Here is a 24,440-nt window from a genome sequence, read left to right as displayed (position 1 = left end):
TTGTGGACATTAGTCTAAACATAAAATGTCATCAATAGTTGGGTAGTGAGTTCATTCATGGGTGTTCATTTGCTATGCTTCATATCTTATATGTGTTACATATATTCTGTATTTTAAAGATTTTAAAAAGATTTTAAGCTAGTCATAATTTTGCTTGAAAATTCTGTAGGTGGTATTTCAATAATAATAGCCTGTCATTTATTATTGTACAAGAGGAGTCTATGGCTTTTTGATGTGTAGTGTTGCGTCTTCCAGAATATTTTCATGATTATTTCTTTAATTATTCTGTATTTTACATTTGTTGAGACCTTTTCTTTAGCTATGCCAATTAGCTATGAATTAGATGTCTTTATTTTTTACATACCTGTCCCCTATATAGTTTTAGTGCCTTTTTCTCCAATATTCTGGACATTTTTTTCAAGTTTGTCCTTACCACTTAATTTCTATAGTATTAATTACGTATAGCTTCCAGGGTTGATTTTAGCTATTTTATTTTACTTTATTTATTTTTACTTTTTGTTGTGGAAAATTTCAACCATAAGAAAATTAAAGTAGTATAATGAATTATGTAAACTCATCATTCATCTTTAACAATTATCTCATGGCCAATCTTGTTTTATCTATTCCTACCCATTCTCCTCCACCGTTTCTATTTGTTTTAAATCAAATTTCAGACGTCATGTCTTTTCATAAGTATTTAGTCTTTATCTCTAAAACATACAGATTTTTTAAAAATATAATTATACTGAAGGTGACAGTTACCTTGTTATCTCTAATGAGTGGAGTGTATTCCTGGATTGCCTGCAAACATCTGTAGTTCTTCTCTTGCCAGAAATTATGGCTGAAGAACAATTCTTAGCATACACCCCTCCCCATAGTTTATTCCACCTCTGATTTCATGATCCTAAGAATAAGGTGTCATATCATGGCTATTTCCATTACCAGTCATACTGTGTAGGTAGGAATTGTAGTCCTAGGATGGATGTAGAAGAACCTTTTAAAGAGAGAAAAAACAGCTCTAGCTGTTCTTGAAAGCAGCTCCTTTGTGTGGATGAGTTGGTCCATGGAAGCCCTGGCTCTAAAGTTGAGGAAAACAAGAGATTTGATGCTAAAAAGTTCTTTTGTTTTGTTTTTTTTTAAATTTATTTATGTTTGAGAGAGAGAGAGACAGCATTGAGTGGGGGAGGGGCAGAGAGAGGGTGAGAGAGAATCCCAAGCAGGCTCCACACTGTCTTCACAGAGCCCGTTGCAGGGCCTGAACTCATGAAACTGTGAGATCATGACCTGAGCCAAAACCAAGAGTCAGACTCTGAACTGACTGAGCCACCTGGGCGCCCCTAGTGGCTAAAAAGTTCTGACTGTGATTTTTATCTCTCCATGGACTCACCAATTTACCTGAAGATTTCATCTAAATAGTGATTACTAGAAATTCTTTTTAGCTGGCTGTTCATCAGTATTTCTGACGCTATTTAAACTCGACATTCTTTTGTGTTTTCCTAAATAAAAGATGGAGGCAAGCAAATTGGGCATTACTGGTTTTCTCTTCTCATAACTATTGCTTTACTAATTTTCCTACTTTCTTTAAACCCCATTGTCTTTAAATTTTAAGTGAAAAAAATCACTTGGTCAGGTCCCACAGCCATTTCTAAAATTTATCCAGCATGTATGTATTAGATTTAATTAGAGGCATTAAAGAAGAGATTTTATTTATCTATATATAATGGATTTAACTAAGACTACCTTATTTTCCATACCTTGATTAACAGTTTTCAGATAATTGATAGTAAGATTACTCTGAACCAATTTTATACTGATCACAATTAGTATGATCTTGGAAAAAAGACCTTTTTTAAATAATGTTAAACATTATTAAATCTTGTGAAAACATGAAGAGTAGAACTTTCTGAAAATTGAATTCTAGGTAAACAGTGAGTTTCCAATAATGAGTGTTTACCAAATTCACGATTCTCTGTAAAGGGCTTTGAATTACGACTAACTTATAGATATGTTTAAAAATAAGTAAAGCCTACAAAGGGAATCAGAACCAAGAAAAAGCAGCTTCTGTGGTAAAATTGTGATTGGTAAACATTTTAGTCCATTTACTTCCTTTTTGAATATGTTGTATGTCAACCCTGTTTATATTTATACTAGTCTAGTGTAAATGAAACTAATAACATACTAAAGGTTTACAACAGGTAGAAGGCACAAAGTCCTATGTAGACCTCTCCACAGTGAGTGCCTGTGACTGGGAGCATTTGAACAGTAACCTAAAGAAGATGTTCTCTCATACCCAGTAGTTCAATGTTTTAAGAATCTAATTGATAAATTACATAATTTTCCAATTAAAATATTCTAAGAGATACTGATATTTTGCTCATTTAAAACAAGTTTTGCTTTAAGGCATTTTTAAAAAGTGAATTTTTCCTTGTGCTGTATCAGAATATAGTAGCATGGTAATTTTTACTAGTTTTCTCTTCTTTAGAATTCTCCTTTCAGTTAGAGACTTTATAACCAGATTTTCTGATAATGTTTGAGAAGTATACTAATTATTTTACCTATTCCTGAGAATTTCAAAATACTCTACACATTTTCTTCATATGCCCAAAGCAGTTAAGAGGGGATGTGTTACCAAATGAAACTGATTCTGTAGGATTGGTAACTTATTTATGGCCACAGAGTCACTCATTAATAAGTAGATTTAAGAACAGAGCTTGAAAGGGTAATTTTTGCTTCCTTGTACATTTATATATATTCAAAAATTTTGACATTGAACACATTTCTTTTTTCTTTCTTTTTTTTTTTAAACTATTTAGAATGTGGGGAATGTAAGAATGGTGCTCAGGTTTTAGTGCTATACCCATGTTTTTCAAAGTATATTGAGCAGAAATATTGAACTTGCTAATACATCATATGTGTTTTAATTTATACAGCTTTCTGTTGGAACTTTGTATTTAAATGTTTATTGTTCTCTCACAGGTGTTGGATCCTGAACAAAACCATAACTTCACAGATCATTATCTAAATGTGGCCTTTGACCTTTCCCAAGTTCTTTTTATAGCTACTGCCAACACAACTGCTACTATTCCACCTGCCTTGTTGGACAGAATGGAGATCATTCAGGTCCCAGGTACTTGATTCATAAATAAAATCATTATTTGATATTTTTTGCCTTTCTGAACATAACCCTTGAAGTTGTGCTGTGGAGTTTTGAACAAAAAGTTGATTTGCCAGTGGATGATCTTCAGAGTTGTAAGTCTGATATAAACCAGCTTTTATACAGAGGCTCCTGGCTGGCTCAGCTTGTAGAGCACGTGACACATAATCTCAGGGTCGTGAGTTCAAGCCCCACATTGGGCGTGGAGCCTAGTTAAAAATAAGAAAATGAAAAAATAAAAATTAAACCAGCTTTTATGTAGATTCAAAGTCTGGAACAGCAAAACTTTGTTTTAATCATGACATAAGATTACGTGTATGTTCTGTAAGATGTCAAGAATAAATTTTGTGTAACAGTTTTAGACTTAGCATTAAAGAACGTTTTCCAGTGTCTTGGAAAACAAGACATTCTTCTTTAAAAGTATTTCTAAACTCATACATAAAAATAATTTTAAATATGGTGGAGTAAAAAATTGTGTGCATATTTATAAGACTAAAATAAATAAGTAATGAGATCCAATTGCCTGGAAACTCCCAATTAAGGCAGAGAATCCATAAGATACATGATCTGAAGTGAAATCATCAGGACAGCTGCTGCACAGGTAGACACATACGATGCCATTCTTTTCCTGTAGGTTCAGTTATCCTATCTCTTACTTTTTTGGCATTTTTTACTACCTTTTTCTACTCAAAAACTGTCTTATCAGTTCTTTTTTATTTTGCTTATTAAATGGAAAGGGGGCAATTAGTTCAGGGAGAATTTTGTCTTACAGGATTTAAAGGCAAAGTCTATGCTCATAAGGCCTTTAAATAAATAAGAACATAAAGTCTTTTAACTATATCAATTATATGTATAATTCCAAATGTACAGAGAAAAAAATTTTAGGGAAATGTCTTACTTTTTGTTTTGTTGTTAATATTTATAGCCAGGGTTCTGAAAATAGCTCCTTTGCATCTCTTCCCTTGGAACCTATCACTTACTTAATTGAAGTCTTTGTTGTTGTTGCTGTGGTAAATTTTTCCATTTACGTATCAAATTATGCTAAAGAAAAGAGATGTATTATTTGCCTTTTAAATAATAAAAATTTGCATTTGAGTTGAGATAATTACCTCATAAGATTTGACTGAGATTTTTCCTCTTCTTTGAGAGATGTATTATTTTTTTTTAATTTTATTTTTTATTTTTTAAAACTTACATCCAAATTAGTTAGCATATAGTGAAACAATAATTTCAGGAGTAGATTCCTTAGTGCCCCTTACCCATTTATCCCATCCCACCTCCCATAACCCCTCCCATAACCCTCAGTTTGTTCTCCGTATTTATGAGTCTCTTCTGTTTTGTGCCCCTCCCTGTTTTTATATTATTTTTGTTTCCCTTTCCTTATGTTCATCTGTTTTGTCTCTTAAAGTCCTCATATGAGTGAAGTCATATGATATTTGTCTTTCTCTGACTAATTCTGCTTAGCATAATACCCTCTAGTTCCATCCACGTAGTTGCAAATGGCAAGATTTCATTCCTTTTGATTGCCGAGTAATACTCCATTGTATATATATACCACATCTTCTTTATCCATTCATCCATCGATGGACATTTGGGCACTTTCCATACTTTGGCTATTGTTGATAGTGCTGCTATAAACATGGGGGTGCATGTGTCCCTTCGAAACAGCACACCTGTATCCTGTGGATAAATGCCTAGTAGTGCAACTGCTGAATCATAGGGTAGTTCTATTTTTAGTTTTTTGAGGAACCTCCATACAGTTTTCCAGAGTGGCCGCACCAGCTTGCATTCCCACAGAGAGGTATTATTAATCAAGAGACTTTCAAACCGTGCTCAGTAAATGTTTTTTTTTTATTTGTTTGTGGACAGAGTTGGAAATATTAACGGTTATTAGCTGGAGATTAAATTTCTTTATTCTGATTATAATTTTAGTTGAAGTAACACTTCAGTCTGAATTGAAGATCCATTGAGTCTGCATTTGATTCATTAAAAAAAAATGTGGCACCGTGGAAGCTGTGTGAATAATTACATTTTGTAATCAAAGGTCACTTTTTTCCCAGGGTATACACAAGAAGAGAAGGTCGAGATTGCCCACAGGCACTTGATCCCAAAGCAGCTGGAACAGCATGGGCTGACTCCTCAGCAGATTCAGATCCCACAGGTTACTACTCTTGACATCATCACCAGGTTAGTCAGCCATCCTGAGGCCTCTGTAATGTTGGAGTCTCAAAAGAAGATTATTTTACTGGCAACTCATAGCATCCATTTCTCTCTCCCCATCAGATTCCCAGCAAGCATTACCACAACTTGATTTACATAGAGCTCTGTATTAGGCAGAAATTCATAGGGAAAGCATTTAGAGTATCTTCATAGCTGAGGACTTTAGTTGAGCCAGAATTTCAACTTTTTCACAATAGCAGTGTAAGGGATTAATTTGATAAATTAAGAACCAAAAACAAGGAAAATATTGAGACACCTTATATGCCCAGGACCTTAAAAGTTAAATTCTCTTAAGAGGTGGGATGCTACTTTTAGATACCTATTTTAAGTTATTCAGATTTTCTTTTCTTCTCTTTGAGAGATTTTAAACATCCTTAGAATTTTCATCTTGGGAATTAACACCAGAACAATAGAGAGGGTGCTTTCCCAAGTTAGCTACCAAGTGCTTAAGCCTGTAGCCAGCACTACGTAAATTATCTGAATAGAGTATTGCTTCATCTGATTTATAGATTGCATGTTTGAATGGAAAATATACCCTGTTGAGAATTTATATCTGCAACAGCCTCTTACAGTTTTCCTGGCTCAGTGTTACAGATCCATTGCATCATCTGGCAAATTGTGTTGAGCTGCCAAACACTCCTCACGCGGCCCTCTCGCAGTAACTGCTTTTTTTTAGGAGAAGCAAAGTTATCTCTCCATTTTAAACTTTGACTTAGAGTTTGGCCAGTCAGACTGTTTTTTTTTTTTGATCTAAGCCAGCCTTCTTATGGAAGTCTGTTTGGAAGTCTGTTTAAATTTATACACAAAACAGTAAGACTAGATCTGACCTGGGAGTTCCTTTTCATAACTTGTGATTCATGGTGTGGATAATGCCAGGGGAAATAAAATAGGTGATTTATATGCCGAAGTCTTCCAACAATATTATTCCAGATAACACCCCTGATGCCTTTGCGTAACTTTCAACAAGTCACTTAAACTTTTTCCTAGCTTCCCCATCTGTAAAATATGAGTGAAAGAAAAAAAAAAAAATCTGGATCAAAATAATAATGACTTTGAAGAGTAATCATTATTTGTATTTCCCAATTGTTGCTTCGAGAACTATTTCTTTTTTATAAACTTGTTTGCCCAAAACATCAAATATTAAAAGCTATGGACATTAGGAAATGTCTCTGAGCAGTTTTAATATATTTAAAAACAGCGTAGGTATTTGCCACTCCAAGCAAGTTTTGGCTATTTTTTAGTGACCTACCAAGCTTAGGATATAGTTTTTCATCTTTTGATGTATTTTTCATCTTTGTGTGTGTCCTAGTCTGAGACCCATAATGTTCAGGAGGAGGGGAGGGGATCTCAGGTCTCATCTAGTCCTACCTCCCTCATGGTATAACTAGCCTACTTTAGCTCCTCCAGTGCTAGAGGGCTCACTGCTGTCTACTCTTTGGTAAGTAAATAAATGGTTATAAAATAATCTTTATGTTCTCCTCCCTATATTTTTCTAGTTCTGCCTTAAACAAGCACCTGGAATCTAAGGATAAATTCCTCCCTTGTACAGCCCCTCTGGCATTAAAAAAAAAAAAAAAAAAAAGTCAGGTCCACTTCCCATAAATGTTCTCTTTTTCAAGTTAAACATTCCTATTCTCTTTATGCTTCCTCTTGACCCACTTTCAAGACTTTTCACCTTTCTGATTAGTCATCTTCTGGATGATGTCTGTGAAATCAATGTCCCTTTTAAAATTAAACACCCAGAGTGGAACTCAGTATTTCAGATGTAGCCCAAACAATTTGTGGTATAAGACTACTGGTTTTCTTATTTTGATTATATTATTTTATGACTGTATCTGAAGATACAGCTTTCTTAGGTTATTCTCTTGCATATTGCACTTACAGTTACCAAACATCTTCACTTGTTTTTCATATGAATTTCTGAGTTCAGTCTGTCCCATTCTGTATTCATAGGGTTGAATTTTTTAAAGCCCAAAGGGAGAGGAGTTTGTAGTTATGTATATTTTGTTGTCGGTCCCAGCTACCATTGCAGCAAATTGATTTTTTTTTATCTTGATTATCTTTAGTTTTATGTCTTCTGGAAATTGGCATAGGTAGCATCTTCATACTCATATCATAGATAAGAAACATCAGCTACTTCTCATTTGATAATGGTCATTCTTCCCTTTTTGGTTTAAAAATAGTAAATAGAGATGGTGTGTCTAGTTTCTTTCAATCAGTTGTTAATGTTATATTGTCTCCATTAGCTCCTAGCCCGTTATTATTCTGACCACCTTAAAAAAAAAAAAAAGGCAGTATTTCATTTGTATTGCTATGGTTGTCATTATTTCTGGCAGTTTATTCTGAACTTCCTGGTACCAATTCTACGTGTTCGTGCCATTCCCCGGTAAGCTTCTGCAATCCCTGTTCTTTCATCTTTTGTCCAGACCCTTTAATCTGAGCTCATCAGCTAGTTGTCTAGGAAGCTACATTGGGTTTTTGTTTTTGTTTTTGTTTTTACATGTTGGTTTGTTTAGTTTTAACATGCCTCTCTTTTTTCTTCCTTACTGAAATTATATGCAGTTGTATAATAATGGACTTTATGCTTACCTCTTCCTATCCCTTTGATTCAAATGAGTTTTATTTTAGAGTGTTTGGCCAAGAGTTTTTGTCTTTTCTCAGAACTTTTGAATTTAAAAAAATTTTTAGTGTTTATTTTATTTATTTTTTTTTTAATTTTTTAAAAAAATTTTTTATGTTTATTTTTGAGAGAAAGAGACCAAGTGCAAGCAGGGGAAGGGCAGAGAGAGAGACGGAGACACAGAATCTGAAGCAGGCTCCAGGCTCTGTGCTCTCAGCACAGAGCCAGATGCAGGGCTTGAATGCACGAAACCGTGAGATCATGACCTGAGCCAAAGTCAGACACTTAACCGACTGAGCCACCCAGGTGCCCCTATTGTTTTTTATCTTTAATTTTTTTTTTTTAATATTTATTTATTTTTCAGAGACAGATAGAGTCAGAGTGCAAGTAGAGGAAGGACAGAGAGAGAAGGAGACACAGAATTCAAAGTAAGCTCCAGGCTCTGAGCAAGCTGTCAGCACAGAGCTCAACACAGGGCTCAAACCCACAAACCATGAGATCCTGACCTGAGCTGAAGTCGGATGCTCAACGACTGAGCCACCCAGGCACCCCAATGTTTATTTATTTTTGAGAGAGGGAGAGAGAGAGAGAGCAAGCGCGTGAGCAGTGGAAGGGCAGAGAGAGAGGGAGGAGACACAGAATCTGAAGCAGGCTCCAGGCGCTGAGCTGTCAGCGCAGAGCCCAACACTGAGCTCAAACATGAACCGTGAGATCATGACCTGAGCCAAAGTTGGATGCTCAACCAGCTGAGCCACCCAGGTGCCCCTAAACTTTTGAAATTTGCTTCCCTAAAGTTTAGAATATATGTGTGACTGCCTAATCAAATCCAGTTTTTCAGATAAATCTATATTCTCTACCTGATGCTATTCAAATCTATCCAGAGTTGGGAGGCCAAAAATGGTTGTGCCAAATAATGTTTTATGCAGTAGCTTATAGAATTTAAATCTAACATAAGTTTTTTAAGACGGCTCTGCTTAACCACATTTAGAATCTTCTTCGCAAATTCACGGTGCTTGTATCAGCATACTTTCTTTCTTTAGAAGTCTCTGAAAATACACTGAATAGAGGTGACTAGTTCAGTTCCTAGTAAACTCTAGATTTCTGTTGGGGCACCTGGATGACTCAGTCGGTTAAGCGTCTGACTCTTGATTTCGGCTCAGGTCATGATCTCCCAGTTCATGAGATCGAGCCCCCCAATAGGGCTCTGCACTGATAGGGCAGAGCCTGCTTAGGATTCTCTCTCCCTTTCTCTCTGCCCTTCCACTACACGCGTGCTCTGTCTCTCTCTCTCTCTCTCTCTCTGTCTCTGTCTCTGTCTCTCCCTCTCTAAAAATAAATAAATAAACATTAAAAAAAAAACAGATTTTTATTTATGATTATTTTTTGCTTTAGTTGGAAAAAAGTTTTATTTTTCTGATTCTTCCAGCAATTTTTCAAGTATGATAAATTCATCTTAAATTTTCTTAAATTGACAAATTTTGGTTTAGAAAGCTCTTAACATATCATCAAGGAGTAAATGATGTCTTATCTGCTGCCAGATTTACTTTGGCAATATAAATTGAAGAACCAAGGATTCATTTTTAAGTATAGGATAATTATTCAAGATAAAATCCATATAAAGGGGAAAGTTATAGCTGAAAATACATCTGAATATTTAAGAAATAACAATAATGAGGAATTTTTAAATGTGAGGAAGTTTAGCACTTAAGAAAATGTGATGAACATTTGGGGCACCTGAGTGGCTCAGTGAAACATCTCCAACTCTTGAATTCAGCTCAGGTTATGATCCCAGGTTGTGGGATTGAGTCCTTTGTTGGACTCCATGCTGAGTGTGGAGCTTGCTGGGGGTTCTCTCTCTTCCTCCTTCATTCCCTCCCTCCCTCTGTCTATTCCCTCCCACCCCCCTCCCCTGCTCACCTACACGCTCTCTCTCTAAAATAAAATAAGTAGTTCTCTCTTTTTTTTTTTTTTTTTTTTTGCTGAGTCTCTGTCTGGTTTGGGAATCAAAGTAATGCTGGCTTCATAGAATGAGTCTGGAAATTTTCCTTCCCTTTCTATTTTTTGGAAAAGCTTGAGAAGGATAGGTATTATCTCTGCTTTAAATGTCTGGTAGAGTTCCCCTGGGAAGCCATCTGGTCCTGGACTGTTCTTTGTTGGGAGATTTTTGGTAACTGATTTCAATTTCTTCACTGGTTATGGGTCTGTTCAAGTTTTCTATTTCTTCCTGTTTGAGTTTTGGAAATGTGTGGGTGCTTAGGAATTTGTCCATTTCTTCCAGGTTGTCCAGTTTGGTGGCATATAATTTTTCATAGTATTCCCTGATAATTGCTTGTATCTCTGAGGGATTGGTTGTAATAATTCCATTTTCATTCATGATTTTATCTATTTGAGTGTTCCCCTTTTCTTTTTGAGAAGCCTGGCCAGAGGTTTATCAATTTTGTTTATTTTTTCAAAAAACCAACTCTTGGTTTCGTTGATCTGCTCTACAGTTTTTTTAGATCCTATATTGTTTATTTCTGCTCTAATCTTTATTATTTCTGTTCTTCTGCTGGGTTTGGGGTGTCTTTGCTGTTTTGCTGTTAGATTTTGTATTTGGGATTTTTCTTGTTTCTTGAGATAGGCCTGGATTGCAATGTATTTTCCTCTCAGGACTGCCTTTGCTGCATCCCAAAGCATTTGGATTGCTGTATTTTCATTTTCATTTGTTTCCATATATTTCTTAATTTCTTCTCTAATTGCCTGGTTGACCCATTCATTCTTTAGTAGGTGTTCTTTAACCTCCATGCTTTTGAAGGTTTTCCAGACTTTTTCCTGTGGTTGATTTCAAGTTTCATAGCATTGTGGTCTGAAAGTGTGCATGGTATGATCTCAATTCTTGTATACTTATGAAGGGCTGTTTTGTGACCCAGTATGTGATCTATCTTGGAGAATGTTCCGTGTGCACTTGAGAAGAAAGTATATTCTGTTGCTGTGGGTTGCAGAGTTCTAAATATATCTGTCAAGTCCATCTAATCCAATGTATCATTCAGGGCCCTTGTTTCTTTATTGATCCTGTGTCTAGATGATCTATCCATTGCTGTAAGTAGAGTATTAAAGTCCCCTGCAGTTACCACATTCTTATCAATAAGGTTGCTTATGTTTGTGATAAATTGTTTTATATATTTGGGGGCTCCCGTATATGGCACATAGACATTTATAATTGTTAGCTCTTCCTGATGGATAGACCCTGTAATTATTATATAATGCCCTTCTTCATCTCTTGTTACAGCCTTTAATTTAAAGTCTGGTTTGTCTGATATAAGTATGGCTTTCTTTTGACTTCCATTAGCATGATAAATAGTCCTCCATCCCCTCACTTTCAATCTGAAGGTGTCCTCAGGTCTAAAATGAGTCTCTTGTCGACAGCAAATAGATGGGTCTTGTTTTTTTTTATCCATTCTGATACCCTATGTCTTTTGGTTGGAGCAATTAGTCCATTTATATTCAGTGTTATTATTGAAAGATATGGGTTTAGAGTCATTGTGGTGTCTTTAGGTTTTATGCCTGTAGTGATGTCTCTAGTCCTTTGTGGTCCTTGCAACATTTCACTCGCAGAATCCCCCTTAGGATCTCTTGTAGGGCTGGTTTAGTGGTGATGAATTCCTTCAATTTTTGTTTGTTTGGGAAGACCTTTATCTCTCCTTCTATTCTGAATGACAGACTTGCTGGATAAGGATTCTCAGGTGCATATTTTTTCTGTTCGTCGCATTGAATATTTCCCGCCATTCCTTTCTGGCCTGCCAAGTTATAGATGCAAAAATTCTGAATAAGATATTAGCAAATCGAATTCAACAGCATATAAAAAGAATTATTCGCCATGATCAAGTGGGGTTCATTCCTGGGCTGCAGGGCTGGTTCAACATTCGCAAATCAATCAATGTGATACATCACATTAATAAAAGAAAAGATAAGAACCATATGATCATATCAATCGATGCAGAAAAAGCATTTGACAAAATTCAGCATCCTTTCTTAATAAAAACCCTCGAGAAAGTTGGGATAGAAGGAACATACTTAAACATCATAAAAGCCATTTATGAAAAGCCCACAGCTAATATCATCCTCAGTGGGGAAAAACTGAGAGCTTTCCCCGAGATCAGGAACACAACAGGGATGTCCACTCTTACCGCTGTTGTTTAACATAGTGTTGGAAGTGCTAGCATCAGCAATCAGACAACAAAAGGAAATCAAAGGCATCAAAATTGGCAAAGATGAAGTCGAGCTTTCACTTTTTGCAGATGACATGATATTATACATGGAAAATCTGATAGACTCCACCAAAAGTCTATTAGAACTGATATGTGAATTCAGCAAAGTCACAGGATACAAAATCAATGTACAGAAATCAGTTGCATTTTTATACACTAATAATGAAGCAAAAGAAAGAAATAAACTGATCCCATTCACAGTTGCACCAAGAAGCATAAAATACCTAGGAATAAAGCTAACCAAAGATGTAAAACATCTGTATGCTGAGAACTATAGAAAGCTTATGAAGGAAATTGAAGAAGATATAAAAAAATGGAAAAACATTCCATGTTCATGGATTGGAAGAATAAATATTGTTAAAATGTCAATACTACCCAACGCTATCTACACATTCAATGCAATTCCAATCAAAATTGCACCAGCATTCTTCTCGAAGCTAGAACAAGCAATCCTAAAATTTGTAAGGAACCACAAAAGACCCCAAATAGCCAAAGTAATATTGAAGAAGACAACCAAAGCGGGAGGCATCACAATCCCAGACTTTAGCCTCTACTACAAAGCTGTCATCATCAAGACAGCATGGTATTGGCACAAACACAGACACATAGACCAATGGAATAGAACAGAGACTCCAGAATTGGACCCACAAAAGTATGGCCAACTAATCTTTAACAAAGCAGGAAAGAATATCCAGTGGAAAAAAGACAGTCTCTTTAACAAATGGTGCTGGGAGAACTGGACAGCAACATGCAGAAGAATGAAACTGGGCCACTTTATTACACCATTCACAAAAAAAAACTTAAAATGGATGAAGGACCTGAATGTGAGACAGGAAACCATCAAAACCTTAGGGGAGAAAGCAGGAAAAAACCTCTGTGACCTCAGCCACAGCAATTTCTTATTTGACATATCTCCAAAGGAAAGGGAATTAAAAGCAAAAACGAACTATTGGGACCTCATGAAGATAAAAAGCTTCTGCACTGCAAAGGAAACAATCAACAAAACTAAAAGGCAACTGACAGAATGGGAAAAGATATTTGCAAATGACATATCAGACAAAGGGCTAGTATCCAAAATCTATAAAGAACTCGCCAAACTCCACACCCGAAAAACAAATAATCCAGTGAAGAAATGCACAGAAAACATGAATAGACACTTCTCTAAAGACATCCAGATGGCCAACACGCACATGAAAAGATGCTCAACTTCTCTCCTCATCAGAGAAATACAAATCAAAGCCACACTCAGATACCACCCCACGCCAGTCAGAATGGCTAAAATGAACAAATCAGGAGACTATAGATGCTAGAGAGGAGGTGGAGAAACGGAACCCTCTTGCACTGTTGGTGGGAATGCAAACTGGTGCAGCCGCTCTGGAAAACAGTGTGGAGTTTCCTCAAAAAATTAAAAATAGATCTACCCTATGACCCAGCAATAGCACTGCTAGGAATTGACCCAAGGGATACAGGAGTGCTGATGCATAGGGGCACTTGTACCCCAATGTTTATAGCAGCACTCTCAACAATAGCCAAATTATGGAAAGAGCCTAAATGCCTATCAGCTGGTGAACGGATAAAGAAATTGTGGTTTACATACACAATGGAATACTACATGGCATTGAGAAAGAATGAAATCTGGCCTTTTGTAGCAACGTGGATGGAACTGGAGAGTGTTATGCTAAGTGAAATAAGTCATACAGAGAAAGACAAATACCCTATGTTTTCACTCTTATGTGGATCCTTAGAAACTTAACGAAAGACAATGGGGGAAGGGAAGGGGAAAAAAAAAAGTTAGGGAGGGAGCCAAACCATAAGATAAGAGCCTCTTAAAAACTGAGAACAAACTGAGGGTTGATGGGGGTGGAAGGGAGGGTAGGGTGGGTGATGGATATTGAGGAGGGCACCTGTTGGGATGAGCACTGGGTGTTGTATGGAAACCAACTTGACAATAAATTTCATATTAAAAATAAATTAAATAAAAAGACTTAAAAAAATGTAATGAACTTTTAAATGTACACTCTTTCGTATAAATGTTAATCATATTATTTCTATTTTTACAGGTGGTGCTTAGCCAAAATAAAATATTTTTCTTTGATGACAGGTATACCAGAGAGGCAGGGGTTCGCTCTCTGGATAGGAAGTTTGGAGCCATTTGCCGAGCTGTTGCTGTGAAGGTGGCAGAAGGACAACATAAAGAAGCCAAGTTGGACCATTCTGATGTGGCTGAGGGAGAAGGTCTGTGACTTTGATTTGGTACTCTCAGGCTTGGTGGGAGGAGGCCATGGCAAAAAAGAGTTGGATGTGGAGGGGTGGTGTAGGATAGTCCTTGGAGCAGTGGCACATAATACTCCACCGGTAAAGACGTCCAGTGAATAAGTAATAACTTAACATTGATGTATTTTATTAAGAGGATTCTCTTTTACAAATAGTACAGAGTTTAGGCTGGAATAATACTCAGTATTAATGCTTTAAGGATATCATAAATTTCTCCAGATTTATGATGGTAAGCTTACGTATGGGTTCTGGTGTTCTCTTTTTTTCCCTCTGATCCACACTGTTGTTGAGTCTTTCAGTATTTATACCATAGAAAATTATTACAGCAGTTAAAAAAATCCAAGCTGTCCAAATACCTCACGGGTAGATCTTTGTACTCTGGAAGAGCTTTATATATAATAATTTGTTTGTCTTACACATTTTCTTTGATAGGCATACAATTAAAATGTAATTTAAATTATTTTTTTCTTAAATAATTGTGGAGGTGGTGATGGGAAAAAAAAAGAAGCGTTCTATTACTAAATCAAATGTGGACATTTCCATTGGTACCCGGTTTGCAAGTTTTAATTTGTTGCCCCAGACCTGTACAGGGTCTCAGTTCATCATCCCATGCTGCTTGCCAAAACTTGCTTTAACAAAACATGACTTGGGCAGAAGGGAATTGGAATTTTCTTTTATAGTAAAAAGATTTGTTAGATGTCCTACCATTTCCATAGCTCTTCCTAGAAAGGAGTTTGATGAATGTGGTTGGAGAACTGTAATTTGTGAGACACACAGTGGAACAGATGTAAAAATCTTCCCTGTTTTTCCTTGTGTTGCTAAGCACAGTACGTTTTACATGTTATCATCAAAAGAGTAGACTTTCATATAATAATCCTGTTTCCAGTGTGATGCTTCCACCCCTGCTCCTACTGTGCCAGAACCTTCCTGGTTTGCTTTCTCCAGGGCGTCAACTTCCCATTTCTGTTCAACTAGAGAGGATAGTGCCCTGGTTCTGTGGAGTAGGGGTAGGGATCTTGAGCTCTAATTGTTTCTTACACAGACTTTAACATTTTTATGTTTAGTACTGTACATTACCCATCAGTATTTTCAGGGGTACTTCGAATTCCCTAGCTTTTGTAGGATTGTATGGACAACTCCCCTTCCCCCACAGACGTTAAGGCTTCTCATTTCTCTAGGTTAAATGTTTGTTACTTCCTGTTCACCTGCTGTTTTCCATAATACTGTCAGCATCTCTTATTAGCTGTTGTCTTCTGTCTTAATTCTTTTTGTCCTTAAGGGTTTATACTTTCTTAATTTCTTAATTGTCATTTTAGTAGGACTTGGAGAGGAAGTTTAAAGATAAACACTTGTTCAGACCATTATTTTCAAAAATCTGAATTTTCTTTTAAAATTTTTTAACGTTTATTTATTTTTGAGAGAGACAGAGTGCAAGCAGGGGAGGGACAGAGAGACGGGAGACACATAATCTGAAGCAGGCTCCAGGCTCTGAGCTGTCAGCACAGAGCCGGATGCGGGGCTCGAACCTACGAACTGTGAGATCATGACCTGAGCCAAAGTCAGATGCTTAACTGACTGAGCCACCCAGGTGCCCCTCAAAAATCTGAATTTTTAAAAAATGCCCTAAATGAGTGGTAACCTATCAAGAATGGAATGAATCACTGGTGTAGCTGACAGTGACAGTGGAGAACTGAGGTGTTTTTCCCCTTTTTCTCTTTCTAAATGTAAGACCTACATCCTCCTGCATTTCCTCCTTTTTATTCTTGGAACACTCCCTTTGTGCTGTGGCCTGCAGGCCAAAGGAAGCTTACCGTAGTCATGCAGTGCTTAACGTTTATACATATGTCCATTAGCATATTTCTAACAATGTCTGTGATCATATTAGCTATTTAAAGATGGCCCTGAAATATTCAAGAACTTGTTCAAACAGCTTGTGAACTGTATGGGAAAATGCATTTTTTCATGGCAACATTTATTTGGTTACTTTTTCTTAATCCATGATTCACAGAACAAACCCTAAATGATAACATAACTAAGCAGATTTGAGTAGTTAAGATACTACCTAGGTCATCTAGATAAATAATTAGGATAAATACTTGTCTCTTGATGGTGATTTTGGTTGTGGTTCTCATTAGATGCCTGTGGACTCTACAGTGATTCAAATATTGTAAGATACCCTTGAGTTTACAATAAATGACTGTCCTCCAGATTTTAGTAAGATAATTATAAGGTGTCTTGAAATTAGTGTTTATCAACTCAACCAATCCAAAAGGAACATTTCTACAAAAGAGTTAATACTAGGTTTTTATGCCAGAAAGTTCAAATGGTGCAAGCTTAATAACTGAAAGTTCCTCATTAAGAAATGAATTATTTAACATCAGAGTATAAAATAGAACAGTTGTTTTAGAAACTTCAAGGAATGCAGTGAGGGAGTTATTTTTAATGTTAAAATACTGCTGGACTTGGAGTTACTGCCAGGAAGAAAAGTAATTTCAGGCCACAAGCTTCAAAACAGGCAGAAACCTCCAGTGTATCGAACACACTTTCTGGAGTAGGCCCAGAAACACTGGTCTGTGAACAGTTGTCTTTGTATTTGTGGGGTCTGAACTGGCAGTTAAACGGAACAAATAATAACGGAATTTAAAAGCCTGGTAAGATTTATAGTTGATCCGCGTTAGAGGAGGAATATTTATGGTTTCGGTCACGTACCCATGAAGTATGGGAATTATTTCATAAAAGCAGTACTGCCTGTGTTTTTCGCATGTTACTGTAGTATTCTGAATTGTACTTTTTTCCTTCTGGGATGTTGGTTGGGTTGGGAGATTAAAAAAAAATAGGTGGCTAAAGTTTTATTCTCCTTTTTGCCTGCCTTTAGCTATGGACACACATGTCTGATTTACTCAATTTTGCATACTTGGATGTTTCTCTGTAAAGAGTTAGGCAAACGTCCATTTGTTCCAGTACTTATGTATCATATGTGTCCATTTAATATCTAGTAAGATTTTCCCTTCAAAAATGATCCTCAGGAAATGATTGGTGTTCTAATCAATCCTTATAGTTTTTCAGAATATGGAACGTTCTCAATTATTTTTGAAAAATAATAGTATTTATTGGTGAAGCTACATTAAACTTAACCTCAAGATGCTAGTTTCTTACTTTCATAGAAAGAATTGAAAAATTAGCTAGAAAAAAAAGAAATAACACAGATTTAATGGTTATTCATGAGGTATATAAGACGCCATTATAAATAAGCTTTTAAAATATCACTTAAAGGAATACTGTGTTTATGTTATAGAACTCACAGATAAACACTTCTAGGAACGTGTAAGGAGTGAATGGGTACTTTGGGCCTGGGATGAAATTTCCAGTGGCGGCATCATACACAGGTTCAAGAACGACTGTGTCCTAGACAGTCTTGATAGCTAGTTTAGGGTAAGTCCTCCAGCTTTGTTCTTCAGGATTGCCTGGGCTATTGTAGGTCCTTTATTATTTTTTTAATGATTATTTATTTTTGAGAGAGAGAGACAGCAAGCAGTGGAAGGGCAGAGAGAGAGGGAGACAAAGAATCCCAAGCTGCCTCTGTGCTGTCAGCAAAGCAGGGGAAGGGCAGAGAGAGGCTGACAGAATCCCAAGCTGGCTCCAAGCCATCAGTGCAGAGTCTAGTGCAGGGCTCGAACCCAGACACTACAGGATCATGACCTGAGCCAAAATCAAGATTCAGGTGCTCAACTGACTGAGCCATCCAGGTGTCGCTGTAGGTCCTTTAGCCATATAAATTTTAGAATCAGCTTGTCAATTTCCACAAATAAGTAAATAAAACCTCCTGATACTTTGATTGCATTGAATCTGTAAATCAGTTTGGGGAGAATTGACAATTTGATATTATCATGTCTCCTAATTTATGACTAGCTTGATTTAAGTCTTAATAAATGTTTTAAGTGTTTTAATAGTTTTCAGTGATGAGGTTTTGCATATTCTTTCTTTAGATATATTCCTAGTTGCTGGATCTTTGTGTATGTATATAATTGTAAATGGTATTTTTAATTTTTTATTTTCTAACTTTTTTCTGCTACTACCATGTGGGCATACTACATTGACCTCTATTCAGCAAACTTGCCAAACTGACTTATTAATTCTAACTATAGATTCTTCTGGATTTTCTGTGTACACCATCAGTTATCAAAATTGGAAATAATGTCAGTTTCTACTTCTTCCTTTGCTGTTATTACACCTTTTATTTCATGTCTTCCCTGATGTACTAGCTGAGACCTTCAGGAGGATGTTGAATAGATATAGTGGTAATAACCAAAGTAGGCAGGAAAAAAAAAACGTGAAGAAATTACCAGCCTATATAACCTTTGTTTTGTGCCCTCAGGCGACCACTCTTCACCTAATTGATGATAAAATCTCATTTGTACAGGATTCTCAGTAGCTGTCTAGTTTGATTCAATTCATATCCCTTCACAACATTCCCCGATAAACACTGTGCCTTGCCTATTTGATTCTGTTAGCTGATGCATCTTTATAAACTTGGCTATTTCCCAGTCCCCAAGAAAATAGAAGCTATAAGTTGGGGGAGAAAAAGCTGAGTGGTTGGGTGGTATGAGTCATAAGCAGTAGGATTTGATGTCCGTGAAAACATGCCTGTCCTCCCATTATAGATTCCCTGAGGACCCTGCTGACCACAGGTCAGACTCTGACAATTTCTGTAGTTCGGTTTGGATCTCTGTTTGACTGGGTTGTATTTTGACACGTATTGTTTCTCTGGTACCTTTGCCTTGGGTACAATAGTAAAATCGACCTAATATTAAGTGGAAGAAGGTAGACATAATATGCTTAATTTTTTGGTATGTCCCTTCCAGACAACTTCACAGTTAAAAATGCGTCAAGATAAAATATTTGAATTTCACGGCACCAGTTCTCCTCATCCATTAACTTTAATTCTCCCAGTGCACCCACGACTGACTGGGGGAGGACAGGTACCCTGCTGCATTAGCACATCTGCTTAGTATTGCCAGGAGCCAGTGGGTCAGAGGCCGTGGGAAGAACCATGTGCTGAGGGAGTTTGGATGCCTGCTCCTTGCTTATTGTGCTTTTGTCACTGTACATGCCATTCATTCTCTAGGCTAGCTCTTCTCCTAGCCTTTCTCGGGTCCATTTCCGGGAGGAATCCTCTTCTGTTGGGCCACCTTCAGTGTTCTTTGTTGTGGCTTCCTGCCATTGACTTCTCAGGCCCTGAGTATCCTTTATGATAGTTATTTTAAGTGTGGCTCCTTTGTAACCAAAACAGGAAGCTGTTCCTGCAAGAGAATCAAGTGTTTTGATTCTTTCAGCTGTTTTTTTTTTTTTTAATCAGTCCTCTGTAAATCTGAATCCTACCAATTCTCTCGTCACTCGTCTGCTGTCATGAATGTCATGAATACATTTCTTGTATCAGTGGAGAATACTGTAATTGAAGTAGTACAATGGAGAAAACATTGTAATGTTTTTAGGAAGTGACCTCTGAGCTTTATGTAACTTTTTGCTAAGTTCTTTTGTCTTTGACTTCTTGGAGCAGTCTTGTACTTGTTGCAAGAACTGTCCCTATCTTTTGGATTTTACATTAGTTATCTAGTGCTGTGTAACAAATTACACCAAAATTTAGTAGATTAAAACATTTAACAAACATTTATCATCTCACAGTATCTGTGGGTCAGGAATCCAGGAACAGCTTAAACTTTGCTGGGGGAGTTATGGCTCAAGACCTCCCATGAGGTTAGACTCAAGCTGTCAGCCAACTTGAAGGCTTAACTCAGGGAAGATGTGCTTCCACCGTCACCTCCATGGTGGTTAGCAGATTTCAGTTCCTTGCTGACTATTGGCCAGATCTTCAGTCTGTCACCATACAAGGCTCTCCCTACTCTCACGACATGGCCACTGGCTTTCCCCCATAAGAGTGATATGTGAAAGGGAAAGACAGAGTCTAGAACAGAAGCTATAGTCTGATGTAGTCATCACTTCTCCCACATTCTGTTGGTCACACAGACCAACTCTGGTACAATGAGAGACGGCACCACACAGGCATGTGAAACCTAGGAAGTGGGGATTGCTGGGGGTCATCTTGAAGACTAGCTCTCACAGATTCTTTTTTTTCTTTATTTTAAAGAAGGCTTTTATACATCTCATGTCTGTTAATACAGTCCCCATTTCTGAGAGTTGAGATAGTTTGTTCAGAGTTCTAAAGAAAACCTGTGGTTTGGTTGTTAATAGAGAGTGGGAATTTCTGTGCTGCAGAAACAGTTAAGAGTAGCTGTGTTACTCTGCTAGGTGGGCCTTTGGGGGAGAAGAGCTTAATAAGACTCGCAGGCAAATGAGTGGTTCTTTAGCAACAATTGAAACAGCCTGTTTTGTCAGCTTTCAGTGTGGATTTTGTTGATGTTCTTGTTTGTTTTCTTTGGGGACATAAAAACATTGTTAGCTGTTTTTAGTGAAGCAAGGATAATTGAGTAGTTTGCTGTCACTTGGTTCCAGTCACATGTAAACGTCCTCAAATGTCTGAACCTGAATCCCGTATCTTCTTTTCTGGCTGGTGTTAGAACAAAAAAGAGAGAATAGTTTGGGTGTGTGCCTCTGAACCTGAAAACTGTACACCAGACGCTTTGGCTGTTTTAGATTGTTATAATACTGAGAAGTCAGATTTTTCATTTCTGAGGAGATGCCTGCGTCTGATGGGTAAGAGGTCTTTGAGCACCTTGTAACAGGTCCCAGTTTTAGTATTTATGGACACTGGATTTAAATTGGCCCTACCTTTTCCTAATCCTGAAGTTACACAACTTTGAATATTTCTTCTTATTACAGAATTTACCAATTTAAACAGCTATAGCAGTTTAGCAGCCATCACAGTCTAAGAAACTTCTCTGTCAGAAGGATTTTTCCAAGCCAACAGTGAAGTCTGTGCCATTGAATCATGGCACATGCCATGCCGTTGATCATGATCCACGCATCATACTTGAGCTGATTTCTTATCTGAGATCCAGGTCACATAAACAGGGCTTAGAAGTTTTAATTCAGCTTTGCATTTCAGTATGTAAAGCCTTTCTTCACCTGTTCTTGCTTATCTTTCCTTTGATTGTGTTAGGGCTCAGGACAAATAAAATTTTTTAATAGTCAAAGGAACTAAGGTTAACTGTGGAGGAAGATGGACTAAAGAGAGAGTATTAGTCCCAAGGCACCTGGCTTGCTGGTTCTAAAGCTTTGGAGATTTGTAGGGTTCTGTTACAGCTAACTGGGTTTTACAAACCAAGATTACAAAAAAAAAAAAAAGAAAAAGAAAAATGAAATCTAGAGAATAAGAGTTTGTATGCTTAATACTTTGCATTTGTAGGGATATTAGGCAGCACGTTGTGTCCCAACATGTAAAATCAAGTGATATTTTAATGCTGAAATGAAAATATCATGTTGGCATGTAGTGCCAGTGTCATGATGATATATTAATATTTTTTTGACATTTACGCTAATTTATTCATTGTTCCCTCATCAATATTGGCCTGGTTTAAGAAAGATTTGTTTGCCTATGTAGACTGGAAGGAAGTGGCAATGAAGGAAAAACCCTACTTACGTATGATAGGAGACAAAATATTTGTTATTTAAACTCTATTTTGGGACAGGAAAATCAAATATTGTCAACAAATTAAAAAGCCATTGTTTCATTTAATGAATCATATAGGAAGATGTCATGGCCTTTAAGTGTCATTGTCTCATGTGATCAAAACCACCCTTTTAAGTTGCAAGATATTAATAACAATAGCATTTTTTTTTTAATATTACACATGGCCTCTGCATTTTGACTGATAATCTAAAGTTTCCCAAGACTATTTTTTGAATCTCTAATACAGGAAATGAGATTTATTCATGCACAAAACCTTGGAGACAGTGGTCCGTGCTTCTTTGTCTGGTACAAAGTTAAGACCCTGTGTCTTGGACCCTTGTATAGTATCTCATTCAGTCAGTGATTCAGCTAGCATTTACTGTATGCCAGGTTCTAGATTGGTTCCTGGGAAGCAGATGAAGGAAAACTCCTCTAATGAATATATTTAATCCATTGGAGGAAGTAGATATATAAAAAATAATTTTTAGATGTGAGATGTTTCAAGCATTGTGCCAGTGTTTAAAGTGCTAATAGGGGCGGTGCCTGGGCGGCTCAGTCGATTAAGCATCTGACACTGGCTCAGGTCATGATATCGCAGTTCATGAGTTTGATACCCACGTTGGGCTCTGTGCTGATAACTCAGAGCCTAGAGTCTGCTTCAGAATCTATGACTCCCTCTCTCTCTGCCACTCACCCACTCATGCTCTGTCTCTCAAAAATAAATAAGTGTTAAAAAAAAGTTTTTAAAAAAGTGCTATGAGGCACTGAATTGGTCATTGAAAGCTTTGTTATAGATATTGTAGCTTTTTGAAATTGCTTTTAGTAAGTTGAGACAAAATGGTCGTTTGCTCACATCTCAGAATTAATTGGAATGGATAAATAGATGGGAAAATATGTTTTCCAGATATTCTATTTTAATATTCTTTGTTTTCATGAACAGATAACTACTTCTAAAATTGAGAAATGGTTCACAATCATAATTTCCATCAATATCTCAGTATTTACTATGTAGAAATGTTTAGTAGGTGAATTTGAAAGAAAATGTGTTTGGTCATGTTAAGGTTGTGATCATCATCCCCAAAGTAATGAATTAAATACTGGCAGAAAGGATGTTAAAGATTTTGTTGCTAGCATAAGGGTTTTTCTGGGCATTTGAACCACGGATTTCTCCATTAGAACTAATTCCTTTAAAAAAAAAAAAAAAAAGATTGAAAATATGCAGGCACAAATGCCTTGGCAGCCCCAGTCAGTAACTTGAATCTCAGTTGCATTTAGCACACTTCCTCTGGCTGGGAGCATGGTTTTCTGGAAAAGATTAACCTGAAACTGACAGCACAAATTATACAGTTGGAAATATTCAGGTTTTTCTGATTTGTTTTTAAGATACTTTGTTTTCCCCTTTCTGCCTTCCCAAGAGAAAGCTCTCAGAAGCATTGTGTCCATGGTCAGTTTAGCTATGAGGCACATACTTGTACTGTCTTGTAAGAAATGACAAAGCCGGTTATAATCTCAGCATCTCATCTCACTTTTTAAAGCAGACTCAGTTAAAAAAAACAAAACAAAACTTAGTTGTTTTTATAACTGCAACCATACAAATCTTTCTCTTTAGGCCTAAATGCAGTCTGGATCCATATATACATACCCATACTAAAGAGTTGAGATATAAACAGTATTCCCCTTCATTGGTCCGTGGGCAACCTGTCTGCTAACTAGCTGTTGACACACCTAGTAACACACCTCCTGCATCCATGCACACAAATAACAGTTCAAATGAATTTCATTTTGCTCCTGCTTCAGAATTCAGGAGCCCAGCATGATTGTAATAATATTATTGCATAATTAATCTTCACTAATTAAAAATGTTTATGTTTACCCCAGAAAGTCAGCATTAAGAACAGTAATCTTTTGGCAGATCAAAGTAATCATTGTTTTGGTGATTTGTCATTCGTCCAGAGATTTTACAAAGATTTATTTCAACAGGCATAACTAAAGAGCTGTATTGTGTAAGGCACTGTGATGAGTTGGTGTGGCAAGATTAGAGCTCATCTAGGCTGACTCTCCTTCTGCAGATAAAGATCATAGGGCCCAGTTTCTTAGACAAGGTTTTGCTCCATAACTGTCAAATTATGGTCTGGGTGCTGTTCACTCCCTTCAGCCTAAAAGGTGTTCCAGAATAGTGGGAACTACAATGAGAAAGGTGATTTGGGGGGTACCTGGGTGGCTTAGTCGGTTAAGCGTCCAACTTCAGCTCAGGTCATGATCTCACAGTTTGTTAGTTTGAGCCCTACGTCAGGCTCT

General features: G+C 36.9%; 1 protein-coding gene across 1 annotated transcript in view; it reads left to right on the top strand.

Moving 5' to 3' along the window:
- The window catches only part of LOC125916875 (lon protease homolog 2, peroxisomal), a 95,279-nt gene that overhangs the window by 51,838 nt on the left and 19,001 nt on the right, over window positions 1-24,440 (top strand). Inside the window, exons 9-11 of the mRNA XM_049623136.1 lie at window positions 2,977-3,127; window positions 5,215-5,341; window positions 14,343-14,476. Coding sequence (XP_049479093.1) covers window positions 2,977-3,127; window positions 5,215-5,341; window positions 14,343-14,476 — 412 coding nt within the window. The remainder of the gene's footprint in view (window positions 1-2,976; window positions 3,128-5,214; window positions 5,342-14,342; window positions 14,477-24,440) is intronic.

This window comes from Panthera uncia, unplaced genomic scaffold (genome assembly GCF_023721935.1).
Source record: "Panthera uncia isolate 11264 unplaced genomic scaffold, Puncia_PCG_1.0 HiC_scaffold_1282, whole genome shotgun sequence".
Lineage (NCBI taxonomy): Eukaryota > Metazoa > Chordata > Mammalia > Carnivora > Felidae > Panthera > Panthera uncia.
The sequence above is the reverse complement of the archived record's forward strand: the minus strand, read 5'-3'. Positions and strand labels throughout refer to the sequence as shown.